The sequence below is a fragment of the Salarias fasciatus genome, chromosome 9 (genome assembly GCF_902148845.1).
Source record: "Salarias fasciatus chromosome 9, fSalaFa1.1, whole genome shotgun sequence".
NCBI lineage: Eukaryota > Metazoa > Chordata > Actinopteri > Blenniiformes > Blenniidae > Salarias > Salarias fasciatus.
The window spans coordinates 23,275,345-23,291,302 of NC_043753.1; the positions used below are offsets into that span (position 1 = coordinate 23,275,345).

The following is a 15,958-nucleotide window of genomic DNA, read 5'->3' on the forward strand; positions in this document are numbered from 1 at the left end:
GAAACATCAAACTGCCTGGCGAAACACAGAAACCACACGCAGACACCAGTTAATCCATTTTTAATAGATTATACAATCTAGAAAGGGAACCAAGAGTTAAATTCAAAGATGAGTGTTCAGAACTCAGGATTTCTGTGATGCGCTGCTCGTCTCACTGCTTCTCGCGTCGGTTTTAGTGTTTTCTTGCTTGGCGGTGGGGGGTGAGTGGGGCGTGGTGGGGGTGTGATCACAGCTCACATCTCTTCCTTTGTTTTTCAAGTAAAACGACAAGATTTGGAAGAATTCCTTTGGATTTTCCAGAAATTAACACTGTGGCCGCTCTGGTACATTTAATACTCCTGGTGGGATCTTTGGAGTGCCAGGCGGGTTGCATAAGACATTAACAGCTGCGACGGACACACACCGCTCCCCGTTTCAACAAAAAATACAAACATGGTCGTGTCAAAAGTGAAAAAACCAAACCCTGAAGAATTACCTGAACACATTTCTTTTTTAGCTTCATCTTTTGGTCACTGTCCATGTAGTGTGACTGAGGCTTGACCAAGTCTTATTTTAATGCACGGATTGATAAAAACCCAAGTAGAACCCACAATCTGACAGAGGACACAAAAACAGAAATTTGAACATAAGCTTCGTCTCAATAAAAAATAATCTCATTAGTATCACTTAAAAAAAAAAAAACACTTGCATATAAAATTAAAAAAAAAGAAAAAAAAATCAAGAAAAATATGTAACAACCCACTGCAGGAAGGAAACTAAACCGTAGGAAAGGTTTGTTTCTGCTGAGGCGACTTCATACGACCGAACCCACCGCAGCTTTTTGCATAAATAAAGATACTTGGTGCAGAAGAGAACTGCATATTCGGGCTGAAGCTTCCAAACTGTGACACAAGGATCAATATTGGCACTCGGAATCCGTTCCAGAGTCCAAAGCACACTGAAATTCAAGAGAACGGTTCTTCTTAGAATCGTACAGCTTTTCATCCAAGTCCAGAAGACGCGACTTCAATCCCTGAATCACAATTTGAAAGATTCCTCCTACTTATCTGCTGCACGAGCTCTGAATGTAGAAAAAGTAATCGCTGCCAAAACAAACAAATGCTTCAGTTTGAGTTTACATGTCTTTCAGGGGGAAAAAAAAATCAAAACAAAACGACCACAACTCCCACAGTTCAATATGGTTCAGATGGCGAGACACTGGCAAAAAAAAAAACAAGTAAGAAGCAGAGTCCGAGTGAAACATTAAATATCTTAAGGTCTCTGGGTTAAGGCGTAGAAAAACTGTTATTTGTGTCCTGCAGTAAGCGACACGTTATGACACACACCGTAAAGGGACAAGTACCATTGCAATGCTGATACAACACGTAGTGCATTCTCTCTCCGGACACACTCCTGCCCAGCGTCTCTTTAAATGACCTCTACTGCAATCGTCTGAAACCTACCAAAGTGCAAGATGCATAATCTGTGTTTCATGGAGAACGTCCTGGTCCGTCACCTCCCTTTCTGAGCTTTAGAGTACAGGCAGAATTTGGTTGCTCCTCGACTGAGTCGCGTTCAGCTGAATTTGAGTTCAGATTGAAAAAAGGCGTCAGATACGAGACTTTGCATAAGAAGTTTGCAGAATCTGATTTGGTTTTGTGTGTTTTTTTTTCGCATAGTTCCTCAAAGAAGGCAGAAATCATTTCTGACGCTCTCGAAAAATCAGATTTTCGAGTCTTTTCTAATGCCGCTGCTGCCGATTTACTTCCCTGTGAAAACCATCAAGACTCCACAGAACTCTGAGTTTGACGTCAGTTACTGTTTGACAGGATTTCCAAAAGAACCCAAATGGATTAGAGATGGAACTTTTCATGATCTGAAAACCAGAATGATCAAAAAATAGGTGCACATACATTTGCTTGAACCAGGAAAACTGATTTTACTTTACTGGATCTACGAGACAAATTTTCAGAAAGTATTTTGCGGGATTTTGATCTTTTTACATTAACAGCATTAATGTATATGAAATGTTTAATTTGATCTGCAAATAAAGCTCATTTTCAATTCAGGGGCTTCATCCTTCTGCAAGTCCACCAATAACATATTTATTACTGTAATCTGATTTGATTTTTCTCTCGTATGTTATTAACGCTGCATTAAACTGAATTAGTGCGACGAATGTAGGTAGATCATAACCTACGAAGGACAGACTGGAGCTTTAAAAGCTGGATACTGTTAAAACCTGTGAAAATGAGCTTTATTGGTCAATTTATTTCTATGATCTTTAGCTGTCTTGGAAACAAAGGACATGTTTTAAAGAATCCATTCAGCCTTGCCACGACACCAGGGACTCCATCGACACACATTGAACCAAATGCGTGTGTGTGTGTGTGTGTGTATGTATGTGTGTGAACCCTGCTCTCTAAATCCTCGTCAGCTCGTGGAGAATTCTGTGTACCGATCAGGAAAAGCCTCTGGTGTCTTTCTGAAGCAGCTACTTGGCCTGAATCTCAGCTTCATCTCTTCTCTGGTGGTTTCGGGGAGATTCGGTGAGCCCCTGCTGGAAACCAGCCGCTTTTCCCTTTAATAACAGTGACTTAAAACTGTTCATTTCAAAATAACAAGCAGAGTAGGACATTAGATCGTAATGTTTCCAAAGCCAAGTTCTCTTCATTCAGTGAAATATACTGTAAATACTAAAACCAGATTAGATTCCTGTTTGTGCTCTTTTAAATATCTGGTGAGATTTTCCTTTAAGTACCATCACTGCTCTGAAAATAACACTTCTGTGAAAATAGCCTTCAGATTTGTTCTCTTAGAGTTTGTGTGAAGACAGGAACACCAGCAGGTTTGGCTGGAGAAGTACTAAGTAGTTAATATTTTCATGAAAGTGCCGAATGGTTCTGTTGCTCTGCGCGGGCTGGGAAGTATCACCCAAAGGGTTTTTTTTTTTTCTTTTTTCCACAACGTAGTAACAAGCAAATCAGTTCATATCAGAAAACAAAGAAACTGTGTGGCTTGATGTGCATAGCATATAAACTGAAGGCATGACTTCCTCTTTAGTGTTATATTTTGGGCCTCCAGCCGTTGATGAATTGCATGAGTTTCTTCACCTGCAGTTTGCTCAGCTTGAAGTCTTCGGACAGGATCTCCTCCGTCAGCTGCAGGAGGAGATTCCCGTCGATCTTCTCCGACACGAAGAGAGAGACGATGTCGTGGGGCAGGCCGATGAACTTCAGGGACCGGGACACCTCCTCGATGGAGAGGCCGGTCAGGCTGGACGGCGGCTGCCACGGCGCGTCGGGAGGCAGGGCGCCGCAGACGGTGAAGATCTCCGGCGCGGCCTGCTCGGGCAGCGAGGGGGGGGAATCCGACGCCTCCTGCGCCGCGCCGCAGGCCGGCTCCGACGCTACGTCCGTGCACGTCTTCAGGGCGTTTGATTTTGGCGTTCTGGGTGGCAGGATGGGGCAGGACAGACTCTGCTTGGTGCTCGATTTCTCGATGGGCTCGTCTCTGCACATTTCTGAATTGTAACTGGAGGATTTGGTGCAGAACTGATTCAAGGAAGCCTTCTGGAGGCCGAAGTCTCGGCCGCTGCGGCCACACTCCCGCCCGTCGAAGTCTACCAGGCTGGACGTGCATTTTTTGGGCGTGGTGGGCGACCTCTTCCGCGGGTAACTGTAGTAACTGCGAGAGCCGGACGGCAGGAACTCCTCCACGCAGCGCGACTCTCCTCCGCTGAAGTTATTTGGCCACGATAACCTGGAGGACACGCCTTCCGACGGCAGGCTGCCCACGGGGGACGTGGCCTTGGGCTCCACGCTGTGCGACTTCCCCCAGGTACACGGGTAGCAGGCGTGGCTTTGTTCTTGTGGGTCGGCTCCGTCTTGTTCGCACGCTCCACTACTGATGGGAAAAACACAATCGATTTGTAGTACAACAGCAAACCTCACAACAATATGAGTGACTAAGAACTTCTTACATGTTGTGGAGCCCTGAGGAGTAGTAGGAGAGCGTTGGACTGGGAGAGCGAGTGTCTTGCTGCCGCGGCTTCGACAGGATGGGAACCGACGGCATCTGCTTCAGACTTCGAGGAGGGATCGGAGGGGCATTGAGAAGTCGACATTCCTCTTTCACCTGCCATCAAAAGAGGGATTTCAGAACCGACACAGCACTGCTTATGGGAGGGATATTTTAGTTACACTCATAGCAGAATCGATGGTAATCTATTTTCAAACCTTGCTCTTTATAACCGTTTGCCTGAGTGAAAGTAAAGATGCAAACCAAACAATCCTGAAAAGCACTTGTCACTACCAGGACCGTGGATGTGGCTGAATACGATACAAAGGAAAAGACTCACAGCTTCAGACTTGGGAGGGACCGGTGGTGGAGTCAGAGGCACATCTGAACTCGTCATGGCGCCGAGCGGACAGGTGGCCGGGTACGTCAGAGAGGCCGTGGTCGCGCTCCCGTTGCTGACGCCTCGGATCGCCTCGCTCGACGACGGCTTTGGGTTCTGACCGCTCAGGTGGTCCAACCACAGCTCCTCGTACGGGACGTCCAGCTTGTTCAGTGACGGCGGCTGGCTTGTGCTGTCCAGGAAGTCGGGGAAGAAGTGTTCGCTCTCCCCAGAGTCTGAGGGATTGCTGTCAGAAGGCAGGAGTGCCCAGTCCCCACAGAAGGTCATGCAGCCCTGCAGGTTGACCTCGCTGTTGCCGTGCAGGTTGCTGCCGTAGACGCACACGGACAGCCGGTGGAAGGACTGGGTGAGTTCGTCCCGGGCGTAGGTCAGGGAGCTGGGGATCTGCGTGTGATTGGGGCAGCCGTTGGAGTTGCTGCTGCTGCCGCTGCTCCCGCTGCAGTTGCCGTTCCCGCTGCTTTTCTTGGGGCTCTTTCCGTCGTCGTTCCAGTCGGTCCGCACGTCCCGGACGGCGCGGGAGTAATCGTCGATGTCGAACTGCTCCTGGCAGAAGGAAAACCAGCGGTGCACCATGGTGTCGAGCCACAGCTCTCCCTGCAGCAGCTCCTCCGGGACAATGAATCTGGGCATGGCCAGATGGAAGGGGAAATGGATGGGGATGATCTTGTTGCTTCGCAGAATGCAGCACACGACCACCGTCTTGGTCTGGATGTTGACCAGTTTGTAGCGGTGACCTTCCCGGATGAGGTGGAGGTCATACTGGTTGCGGGGCGGACTGCTGGGTACGGTGACATTGACCGGCAGGCGGGTTTTCTCCACGATGTTTCGAATGGTGTGCTCTCCGTCCTGCATCTGGAGCTCCAGCGGGCTGCAGGTGCTGAACCGGCCTTTGCACTGGAAGGGCAGGCTGATGCTTTCATTGGTGCGGTGGTTCATGCAAATCAAACACGGCATCTTACTTCGGCCGATCTTACTGATCGAGTTCAGTTTCCCAATCTTCTTAAAAATAGTGTTGAATCTTGACTTCTCCTTGGAACTTTTGGCATAGAGGATCTCTGCCTGGCCCATAAGCGTCAGCTCGTCACCGGTACTTAGTGTGATGTTGTAAACTTCTGTGTCTTCATTGCATTCCCCCGATGCCATCTACGGAAAACACATTTTTGTCTTAAACAAAACACAGTTATCATCGCCAATGCTTGTTTTTTTCTGTTTTACCCAGAACTGCTCCATCAGTTAATCTGACACAACTGTGTTGAATCTGAATCAATGGATGTCAAAAGTGGTACCAGCACACCCAACATGGTCTGGATAATAACACTCCAAAGACATAACCCACAAATATTAAAACTGTACCTTAACATTGAAGGTGATTTCTTCCATGACGTACACCCTCTCTGGGAATGCTTTAGCCACCTCCTCCACACTGTTGAAGTACTGCACTGGCTCCTTGACATCTCTGTCCTGCTCCAGAAGCTTAAACTGACCTGAAATACAAGATGAAGAACACATGCAAGTTTACAAATGACCTAAAATGACAAAGAAGTCACAATGCACCGTTTCTTATCCGATATTTTACGCTCTATAAATGTATTACTGGTAAAAATTGATGCACTACTATCAATTTTATTACCGACAAAATGTCACAATATAACACCAAAAACTCAAATGGCATTTATGCAGTAATATCTCACCTTCGTAGTGAACTGGGATCTCTATTTTAGGTCCAATGACATAGTGTCCCTCTTCTAGACTATGGGCAGTAATGGTCGTCCACTGACGGCAGGAATGAATCAAGAGGTAGTCATTGTCTCTGAGCCCTTCGACTAACTGACCTGCAGGGAGAAAGCATTGCAACATTATTATCATCTTATTGATTTTACAAAACAGGAGACATTAGCTTTCGGTAAGCCGTGAACGCTCAAGTGCCAAGACAAACATCGTACTTAAGCAGGAGAGAGTTAGGGGAAAAAAATACGACTGATATTAAATCATAAAAGTGCCATGTGATGAGTGAAGGTCATGTCAGCATTATAGTGGCTCTACGTAGAGAAGAAAAAGTCAACACAATTAAAAAGCTTTATGAAGAATTCCACTCTGACTGGTCTTTTCTTTTTTTATTCAATACAACAACAGCCAGAGCATTGAATTGCAGAGTACACTCAAGTCACTATCATCCGTGGACAAAGACTAATGGCCTATCTCACAGCTCTCTAAAGAAACTGGCTCTATCTCTGACACTCTTAAGACATCGACTATGCTCTGAATAACAAGACAAGTGGAAACAGAGTGTCCTGAATAACAATGATTACAGACTTCTCAATGGACACAAGTTACAGTCAGCAAGACAAATTCAAGACGCAACTGTAATCTCAAAATCTAGCTGATGCACAGCTTCAGATCAAACCCGTCACTGCTGTTTTGGATAAGTGTTTTTACTCCAAGCTTTGCCTGACATGTCACACGGCACAGATAAGGTATTATTTTATTCTGGTCAGAGTAATTAAGCTGCACTTCCTCTTGATCAAAGTGTGTTTATGCCTCAGCTCTGACCCACATTTACATGATTGTTAAAGCTTAAGGGAAAAGAGCTTTTTGTTGCACTGTTCCACATCAGTTCGAGTGTTTTAATAGCGCAGTTTAACACACAACTAACATAGCGCTACTCAATTTGGAAATCAAATTAGTTTTATTACACAAAAGTCCACTTTGTGGACACATTTCACCTGGAAAACTGATAAAGGTGAACTTGTGCAACCTTGTTTGATGAGACCTTGGCCACCGATGGAAAGGCTTTATTGAACTCGTATTACTTGACCAATACAATACATATTCAAGCGTGTTTACCTCACCTTGGTTTGCAAATTATGAACAACGCTCATCTGATACATCGCAAAGATTTGTCAGTTTAGTCTATTTCAGCTGCTAATTAGCAGCTAGCAGACGCTAAACTGGTGACTTTAAAACTTGGCGTTAAGTCAGAAAATCACTTACCGTTGTCCAGCTTGACAATTTGGGGCAACTTGTACGCACTGACGAGCTGATCTAGCGGTAGGGACGTCGTACTCCATGTAACATCTTTTAAGTTGTTGTACAACATTGTTCCAAGGTCCATCTTGCTAGCTTACTTTAGCCAACTGGAGAGTTAGCGGCGTGTAAACACGGTGACAAAAAGCTACACTGACATAACTAAGTCCGCGAAATAGCGCCTCTCCATCCGCAACATCATACTATACGCGGTTTGTTTCTTATCAATCGACACATGTTGCTCTTTTGTTGTGTCTACGTGTTGTAAAGGTCCGTAGTGTGATAATGTAGCTCAGCCATGTTTGTTTAGCTCGAGATGCTGCATCAAGCTAAACGTATTGACGGAAGTACGAGTTTTTTCATTATAAGATAAGACTCTATTTACGGCTGTGAAAGTGATTTATATTTTGCTCAGCTGCACATACAGGAAAAAAAATATGTGTCATTGTATGTTTTAGAAACATTTATTTGCCTAAGAACACATATTAAAGTAGTATCTAATCCGACTTGTTTTTATTGGCTCACAAGTGAATTATTTTGAAAGATTTGTATCGGATGTTTAGTTTGGGCATTTAAATTACAAAATTCTGAAAAACGTTATTTCTAAATAAGTGTGATTTAATAATATTACATATTTCTAGATAGATGTTTGTAAATGAAGATAAATTATTAAAAATTTAAAAAATACAGATTTTATTAATTGATAAGGATTATTTATACCGGGTTTGGTCTTATACTGTACATCATTCATATTTATATTTATGTAAGTATGTATATTATCTTCATATGTGTGCACGTGTGTTAGTTAAAATTAGAAAAAAAATTCAATGTATGTTTTTGACCTGTCTGGATTGAATGAATGAATTTACTGATTTCTTTATATTTGTTTCTAATGGCACTCCTTATTTCACACCATCATCAACCAAATTAGATTTTAAGGAGGGTCAACCATATTCAAAATGACATTTTTATCAGGATTAGAATAGAATAGGAATATTTTATCAATCATAGAGGAAAATGCTTTTATACCATTGCTTCACACTGAATACAAAATAAAGTAAATTATCAAATTTCCCATGTTTTTGCTTTGAAAAAAAAAAGAGAGACTGAACCACCCGTTCCTTATCTAATTCCTCAGTTTTTGAACTATTTCTGGTTGCTGATGGGATCATAATTGTGTAATTGTAATCTAGTAAACTCTGGACAACTGAAACACAAACTATATTGTTGTTTACACAGTTACACACAGCAGTCTTAAACGGTCTGTCTTGAGGCCAAGTGTGTGGATTTTCGGAGGGGGGGGGAGTTATCATCGATTGTGTCTTCATTCCACCTCTCATAGTTGGCATGTTGTAACACAGAATAGATTTCATTTTTAATTCCAAGAACCTTACAAGACTGGAATGACCATAAACATGTGCTCTACAATGTGATCATGGAGAAAAATGAAGAGGTAATGGAACTTTTGCCAAGATAAGATTAACTCTAACTGAACAACAACAACAAAAGAGACACACACAACCTCCAGAATATTAAATAACAATGAGTGAAAAACAGGCCAATCACTGTGCCCGAGAGCTTGTCGTGATGCGTCTATATCAATGGCTTTCTGCACACTTCCTCATCTCTGTGGTAGAAATCTGAGGCGTTTCCTCGATCTGGTGAGTCCTCAGTGTGCCTGTGAGCAGTCGACATGTCTTTCGTGGACACTCTGCGCCAGTGGGATGAGGGGGTGACGGCCTTCGAGAGGCAGGATCTTTCAGAAGCACTCAAGATTTTCCTGTCCATCGAAGACCCAAACTCCAAAATTTATTTCAACATGGGCTGTCTCCAGCTCCTTAACCAAGACCTGGAAGCTGCTGAAAAGGTAATCCCTGTCTGCAGGACGCATGTATCATCCACATGTGTTTGTATCAGAAATACTACCACACATCCAGAACTAGAAAACCTCTGGGTGGAGGTCAAACCTCTGTGATGAACTGTCAGGACGTTTCAGTGTGTGTGAAAGTGCAAGTCACCGTGAAAGAAGAAGTAGATTTTCCATTCTGTGTTCATGCAGAGGAAGTTTCTCTGTTTTCTGTTCGTCAGGCGTTCGACTGCAGCATCGGCAAAGACGAACATCTGGCCATAGCCTTCTTTCAAAGAGGAATCACCTTTTACAGAAAGAACAGGCAAGACTAAATAACACGTGAATAACACGTAAATGATGCTTCTTGAATGTGAAAGCATGTCTTTGGTGATCGATCTGATTTCAACACTGAGTTTGGCTCTCTGGGATATTCCTGTCTGAAGGTACGAGGAGAGCTTAGCTGATTTCCAGAAAGCCTTCAAAGCTCTGAGGGGAAACCAGCTGATAGATTACAAAGCTCTTGGTCTCAGATACATTTTATATGCATGTGAGGTGAGAGAAAGCATGATCGATATCATTTCTTTTCTATATTCAACTGAATTTTAAAACGTGAATCATTCCTGCCACAGGTTCTTCACAACGTGGCCCTGCTGGAGGCTCAGCTGGGGAACTGGGAAAAAGCTCAGGAAAACCTCGTCAAGGCGCTCAACTACAAGACTGACGCGAAGCTCAGCGTCATCGACAGAGCTCTGCAGTCCATTCTGGTCAGATATGTTCTGTTCACTAAGATAAAATGATCGAAATCAGATAATACTGACGACAATTATTCCAAAAAAGTGTTTTAATGTATTTCTATTTCTGGAGCCTGACGTTAAATTTCACCCCCAGAAGCAGAAACTTTTCAAACCCGTGGAATTTCCCACAAAATTGCTGTTCAAGCCAAACAAGCATTACGTGGCCGAGCTGGAGAAGAAGGACTACCTGGGCAAAGCAAAGGTGTTTCTCCCTCTGACGATACGCTGTTCCATCAGGAGCAGATGGCACTACGTTCACTCATCAGTGTGATTATGAACCTTATTAAACCGAGGCAGATTATCCCGTCCAACATGACGTCCGTCTTTCAGTTTGCGTGGCGTGTCTGTCCTGATCATATGAGAAACTTACAAGATTATTTCCCAGACGCACATCAATAATCAGTGTTTCCTCCGCCGCCATCAGGTCGTCTCCTCTGTGGTTCCAAAAGACGAGTTTTCTGGATTTGCCCCACTGCAGCCACAGGTGACCTCTGACCTCTTTTTGGCCATAAAATATTGCAATACTAAAAAGAATTCAATATACTGTATATGTCTTTTTTTTTTGTTATATTGCAAAACGTTGTGTTTTTGTCCTGGCAGGTTGAGGATGGTCCAGCCTGTCCAAAAGAACCGGAGGTTTTCAGGTACAGGGAACATCAGATTTACACAATAAGTTCAGGATTCTCTAACACTCCGATTTCAACAACAAAACAACAACAACATGCATTTGAGATTGATTAATGGGCCCTTTTCTGTGTTGAGAGAGGTAGATAATGGATTTTCCACTGTGGAAAGAACTTTGTAACCATAGACCGTCACAAGACTCAATCATCCAGACAGGAGAGGAAGCAGGCAACATGCCTGAAGGTTTGACACAGCGCAGGCAGTCTGGGTGACCTCCTGCCGTCCTCCTGTCGTCCTCTCTGCAGGGCGCTGGAGGGAGAGCCCCACACCGTGCTGTTTGAGTTCGTTCCCGAGACCAGCGACGAGCTGGCCGTCGTGCCGGGAAACATTGTGTTTGTGCTGCAGAAAGGCGCCGACAACTGGGCGTCCGTGGTCTTCAACGAGAGGGTGAGGCCGCCGCGGACAGGGCCTGCAGGCAAACAGCCCGTCTGCAGAGGCATGGTGGATTTACCATGACACTGTCCTTTACAGAGGGGACTCGTTCCTTACAATTACCTGGAACGTTTAGAAATCTCACTGGCTTCCAAGAAAAATGCGGTAAGGACTTCTGTTTTTTAGAGTTTATATTAGTGTGAATGAAGAGCAGCTCTTGGAGGAGGAGCTGCAGGCTCCAGCTATGAGTCGTTCATTAGCATCAGGTGTGTTGAAGGACATGCAGATCCAGGCTCTTTAGTACAGGCTGTTTGACGGGTTTCTGAAATGACACTTAATGAAATGGTTCATCTTTTTTCTTGTTGAATAAATGATGGAAATAATCATGAACAGGAAACACCTGCAGCTCCAACTCGGGAACCACCCAGCAGGCCTGAACGGATACAAGGTAGACTCATCTCAGGACCATTTTCAGTTAATTAAAATCATTTCTAACCCGTATTCTCTGTTCCGAAGGTCTCACTCCCAGTGATAACAATGAAGGAAACACTCAGAGTAAGGTGAGCTGAAGCAAATCTGTGCCTTTGAACATATTAAACACTAACATTATGAGGCTACTGGAGATTTTCAAGTCTGAAATGAGTCCACTGTGCTTTAATTTCAGGAAGAACCAACGACTGATGGCTTGTGTGTCGTCAAAATCCACTACACGTTCAACTTCGCCGTCTCTCTGCCTCTCGGCTCCCCTTACGACGTGCTGATGGCGAAAATCAGTAGGAAGCTGAATGTGCCTTCTGCTGGAATCACCTTGAGGTGCTTAGAGAAGGAAAAAAAAAACCCCATGTGTAATTGGTAGATTGCTTTCTTCTTTTAGCACAAAATTCAATATCTATTTTTCACTCAGGCTGACCGCGGAGACAAGTGCAGAGAATGTAATCGATGAAAAGGCCGAGATGGAGGAAGTGTGGCGCCGTGCCAGCAGCGGGCGGCTCACCTTGTGGTGCAGCGTCCGGGAGGTGAGGTGGTCATTTCATATGTTCCATTTACAGTTTAATGAGGCATAATACACTCATTTTATGACGGGATCATTACTTTTACCTCTTATGAATTTCAATTAAAATAATGCACTTTTATTGGAAAGGGAACAAACACTGATAAAAACCCTCCACTGAACATCCACAACTTTAAACCTGCCTTTATGACTGCAGTTCTGTTTTTTATATCTTCTGTATATTGGCCTTCAGCCAATATACAGAAGATATATAATGATCGAGACTGTCAGTGGTCATATTGTTATGGCTGATTGGGTCCTCAAACTTCAGCGAATAAAACCTTAATCTTCAGAATCTTTGCAAAATAAGTATTTGTTTCACTTATGATTACATGAGGTTTAAATTATGTTTGTATTTTCCGACTGCAGGAAATCGATGGAAAACCTGTGAGTGACGTTCACTTCGTGGCGATTCATCCCTACGAGTCGTCAAACCCAGAAGATCTGAGCTTCCATGAAGGAGACACCATCACTCTGCTGTCCCGGGGTGAGACTCCGCCTCGCTCGGCAGCGCTGCCGTTCGATCCAGGCTGTCGCTCATCTCTTCGTTTCGCCTCAGTGAACCAGGACTGGCTGGAAGGACTGTGTAACGGAAACATCGGTATTTTCCCATCATCCTTTGTGAGAGAAGTTCCTGTGAATGGAAACCTGGACACAAGTGACTGAGGTCAGTCTCACTGATGAGGAGTCAAAACCAGAAGAGGATCCAGTAGATCTTATTTATTTTATCAAAATAAAGCTATTTTAAATCTTCATATTACTGTTGATGAAACACTGACAGCGTCTATAATTACATTTGGTACATTTTCAGATGCATAAATAAATAGAGTGTTGAAGACGGTGATCATGAGGCGGTTCCTTCCTCTTCGTAGGCGATAGCAATGCCTCTCCTGCCCTCTACTGCCTTCACCACCGGCGTGTCTCCCAGCTTCTGCTCCAACCCTCTCCAGCTCCGGCCGGCCAGGAAAGACGCTGAAAAACAATAAAAGTCAGATTTTAATCACAGTCTCCCTGAGCTTCTTTCCCATTAAAAGTAAAAGGCGTTCCTACCGGCGGAGTGTGTGTCGGCTACAGTCAGCGTCTGGTTTCTCAGAACCACCGAGGAGCCGCCGGACGCCTCGGCGGCTTCGCCGTTCAGCAGGCTGCGGCTCCGCAGAGCTCCGGTGATCAAAGACACGTCCGTCTCGTCGCTCTCATCCTGCTGATCGGCCAGAGGCACGTGACTCCGGCCTCCTGAAACACAGCACCGTTTCACCGTTTAGACGAGAAGAATCAACGTGGACGTAAAGTTGACTCTCAAGAGGAAACCTTCGATCAAACCTGGTAACAGCCGTCTGAAGTCAGTGACGTATTCTTCCGACCACTCCCTCTGCGAATTGCACGCCACTTCCATCTCGAACGGCGTCACTACAGGTTTGTAGAAGTCACTTGAGTCCAAAAGTGAGTTTTCCGGACATGCAATTAAGACGAAGATGTCGATCTCAAGAAAGTTAGCCAGCTTGGGCACGTTGAGCTTCCCCATGGCGAACATGTAGCTCTTCTTGCCCGCTCTGCGGATGGTCTCCTTCAGCTGCTGGATGACGGCCAGGTAATCGGCCACGCCCAGAGTGCCGACCAGAATGCCCACCACGCTGGCGTCTTTGGCCCGCTCTATTGCGTAATACCGCTTCATCAATGCACGGTTGACGCTGACGGACTCGGCCCGGCCCGTCGCCGTCGCGGGGTCGAAGGAGCAGAAGGAGCAGCGGTTCCACGTCATCATGAAGTTTCGCAGAGTTGCTCCCTCCTCGCCGATGAAGAACATGCCGTAGTCTGTGACGCTGGAGCCAGTTTTCAAGCAGAACTGCCTTCCGAACTGGTAAACAACCCGGCTGCCGTCTTGCTCTGAACTTAACGAATCATGACTCAGTCTTCTGATGAAGCTGTGACTGTGACACTGCTCCCCTTCAACGACGAGCTCCGAGCAGACGAGGTTTGGATACTCCGCTGACAGAAGAGTCACTAGATCACCTGCAGAGGAAAGAGAAACACACACATGGTCGCATCAACTCATGGACAACCGGTTGAACGATCACGAACACATCCGGATGACTTGCCGACAGCGTGGACGTAGTTGACGTCGTAGAGGATGACGACGGCGCTCTGGGAATCAGGGTAGAGCTCCCGGAAGGACGAGGCGCAGCTGTCCACGTCCAGCGGCCTCTTCTCAAAGACGTACATGAGGGGCAGGCGTTTGGACGGGCTGAGGCACGCGCTGCCGTAATGCACGATGCAGTCGGCTCCGACGTGCTCCGCCGCTACCTCGTCCACACAGCAGCTGCAGCACAAACACAGAGACAGACACAAAACCATGAACAAAGGGTTTCACGCTTTGCAGTAAAGGGAACAAAACTGTTGTATGTCTAGATAAAATCCCAGGATAATAACACAAATAATTGTGTTTTAGATCCTCATTAAAACTGACAATATTATTAGAGAGAGCATTCTGGTGTAATTAGACCATAGGGGAAAAAAACACAACAGCATGGCTCAAACAAGTACCCTGGTTAGATACACAGATCAATACTTGTATACATATGTTTACTTTCCAATTCAATCATTTGATTTATATCATCTTTTCCCGCCAATAGTAGCAACGATCATGTTAGGTCTTTTACATTTCTACCACCATTCTTCAGTGCATAAAGTTCTGTCAATAACCAAGTCCACAGTGACTTTTCCTTAAAATAAAGTCACTGTAACTGCTACTTCTTTTAAGATTGTGTGGTATTGTTTTATTGTGCCCACACACACCCATTTCTCGTTTAATTATATATACTGTTTTTCTTTGTGCCTCTCTTGCCGGGTCGTCATTAGTACAGAGAAATGGTTCTCGACTGACTTCCCAGGTAAAATAAATATTGATTTTTAATGATGAATGACATGCTGAATGGTTTTACCTGCCATACGAGGTGTCACCCAATATAAACGGCTTGGCATTCGTGTTTCGACTGATTTCTTCAGCAATTGCCACTGAATCTCCAAGCAGCTCATCAGGAAACTGCAGAGCAACCTGCAAACAATTTAACACGATGAGCACTTTACTGTATCCACTTGTATTTTTCAACTTCTGTAAATGAATATCAACAAGTCTGAAGGTAGTGGAGGGACACCTTTGCAAACTGATGATCAAGAATGAAGTCGCAAGTCGCCATGATCTGATACAGCTCCTGAAGTTCGTCCGCAGGAGTGTTTGACTTCACTGGAACGTCCAACACTCGCTGTATTACAGTTTCCGAGCTGCTACTGAACGCATCAGTCATGACTGCAAAGAAACACCCTGAAAAACAACGATTAGAAACAACATTTTAATCAAGTAAATTACTGTATTGACTCATTAATGAATACGACAACCACTTATCACAAGCGTCAGGCTTCACGTGAACATTAAAAACATTCATAAAAGATAAGACATTAGACAAAGTGCAGATTACCCACAATGTTTACGTGTTAGCTTAGCTGCTAGCAGCACAGGGTCCAAGCGTTTCCGTACGCTCCAAATAAAAATACGATCGTTCATAAACCTAAGAGACAGCGTACTTACTTTAAAAAACACATGAAAAGTCAGGGTGCGGTGTTTCAGATTCACTAGAAAATGTGGAGACGTTTCTTTGACAGCGACACGTGTCGGTGAGGCTGACTGCAGGTCACTCAAAAGTACTTCCGGTTCACAAGCCTCTTCAAAATAAAATTCACTACTTTCAGCATGGCTGTTGTCTATGCTCTTACTATTAGGAGTCGTGCAC

The 15,958-nt window shown here is 44.7% G+C and overlaps 3 protein-coding genes across 5 annotated transcripts; 1 reads left to right on the top strand and 2 right to left on the bottom strand.

The window, feature by feature from the left end:
- Positions 1–44: 44 nt before the first annotated feature.
- garem (GRB2 associated, regulator of MAPK1) lies at positions 45–7,734 on the bottom strand. Its single transcript, XM_030099862.1, has 6 exons — positions 7,391–7,734; positions 6,091–6,231; positions 5,753–5,883; positions 4,340–5,542; positions 3,962–4,116; positions 45–3,885 (listed from the first exon to the last, which is right to left on the bottom strand). Exons 1-6 carry the CDS (start codon positions 7,509–7,511, stop codon positions 3,045–3,047), a joined length of 2,592 nt encoding a protein of 863 aa, XP_029955722.1. The 5' UTR covers positions 7,512–7,734; the 3' UTR covers positions 45–3,044.
- A 1,341-nt stretch (positions 7,735–9,075) lies between these two features.
- ncf2 (neutrophil cytosolic factor 2) lies at positions 9,076–13,162 on the top strand. Of its 2 annotated transcripts, none has more exons than XM_030099914.1 (16): positions 9,076–9,290; positions 9,512–9,594; positions 9,716–9,824; positions 9,902–10,036; positions 10,161–10,268; positions 10,491–10,550; positions 10,667–10,710; positions 10,996–11,137; positions 11,222–11,287; positions 11,516–11,570; positions 11,639–11,682; positions 11,787–11,935; positions 12,027–12,138; positions 12,543–12,660; positions 12,733–12,840; positions 13,046–13,162. In XM_030099914.1, exons 1-15 carry the CDS (start codon positions 9,117–9,119, stop codon positions 12,837–12,839), a joined length of 1,506 nt encoding a protein of 501 aa, XP_029955774.1. In that variant the 5' UTR covers positions 9,076–9,116; the 3' UTR covers position 12,840; positions 13,046–13,162. The 2 variants fall into 2 exon arrangements, with proteins under 2 accessions (XP_029955774.1, XP_029955773.1); XM_030099913.1 differs by having other exon boundaries at positions 12,985–13,123.
- dph2 (diphthamide biosynthesis 2) lies at positions 12,880–15,859 on the bottom strand. 2 transcript variants are annotated; one of them, XM_030099916.1, is made up of 7 exons: positions 15,757–15,859; positions 15,326–15,492; positions 15,113–15,225; positions 14,270–14,490; positions 13,494–14,183; positions 13,224–13,406; positions 13,018–13,145 (listed from the first exon to the last, which is right to left on the bottom strand). In XM_030099916.1, the coding sequence occupies exons 2-7, from the start codon at positions 15,473–15,475 to the stop codon at positions 13,018–13,020; spliced, it is 1,485 nt and encodes a 494-aa protein (XP_029955776.1). In that variant the 5' UTR covers positions 15,476–15,492; positions 15,757–15,859. The 2 variants fall into 2 exon arrangements, with proteins under 2 accessions (XP_029955775.1, XP_029955776.1); XM_030099915.1 differs by lacking the exon at positions 15,757–15,859 and having other exon boundaries at positions 12,880–13,145; positions 15,326–15,475.
- Between the last annotated feature and the right edge of the window lie 99 nt (positions 15,860–15,958).

What these genes read in the sequence shown, in the direction of transcription:
- garem (XM_030099862.1), bottom strand. Translation starts at nt 7,511, where the DNA reads ATGGACCTTGGAACAATGTTGTACAACAACTTAAAAGATGTTACATGG. An exon ending in AAATCACCTTCAATGTTAAG is followed by an intron (nt 5,543 to 5,752) that starts GTACAGTTTTAA and finishes TGTTTTCCGTAG; the next exon opens with ATGGCATCGGGGGAATGCAA. An exon ending in TCCCTCCCAAGTCTGAAGCT is followed by an intron (nt 4,117 to 4,339) that starts GTGAGTCTTTTC and finishes TTTTGATGGCAG; the next exon opens with GTGAAAGAGGAATGTCGACT.
- ncf2 (XM_030099914.1), top strand. Translation starts at nt 9,117, where the DNA reads ATGTCTTTCGTGGACACTCTGCGCCAGTGGGATGAGGGGGTGACGGCC. An exon ending in CCGTGGTCTTCAACGAGAGG is followed by an intron (nt 11,138 to 11,221) that starts GTGAGGCCGCCG and finishes TGTCCTTTACAG; the next exon opens with AGGGGACTCGTTCCTTACAA. An exon ending in TGGCTTCCAAGAAAAATGCG is followed by an intron (nt 11,288 to 11,515) that starts GTAAGGACTTCT and finishes AATCATGAACAG; the next exon opens with GAAACACCTGCAGCTCCAAC.
- dph2 (XM_030099915.1), bottom strand. Translation starts at nt 15,475, where the DNA reads ATGACTGATGCGTTCAGTAGCAGCTCGGAAACTGTAATACAGCGAGTG. An exon ending in CAACTACGTCCACGCTGTCG is followed by an intron (nt 14,184 to 14,269) that starts GCAAGTCATCCG and finishes TTTCCTCTGCAG; the next exon opens with GTGATCTAGTGACTCTTCTG. An exon ending in CTTCAGACGGCTGTTACCAG is followed by an intron (nt 13,407 to 13,493) that starts GTTTGATCGAAG and finishes GCTGTGTTTCAG; the next exon opens with GAGGCCGGAGTCACGTGCCT.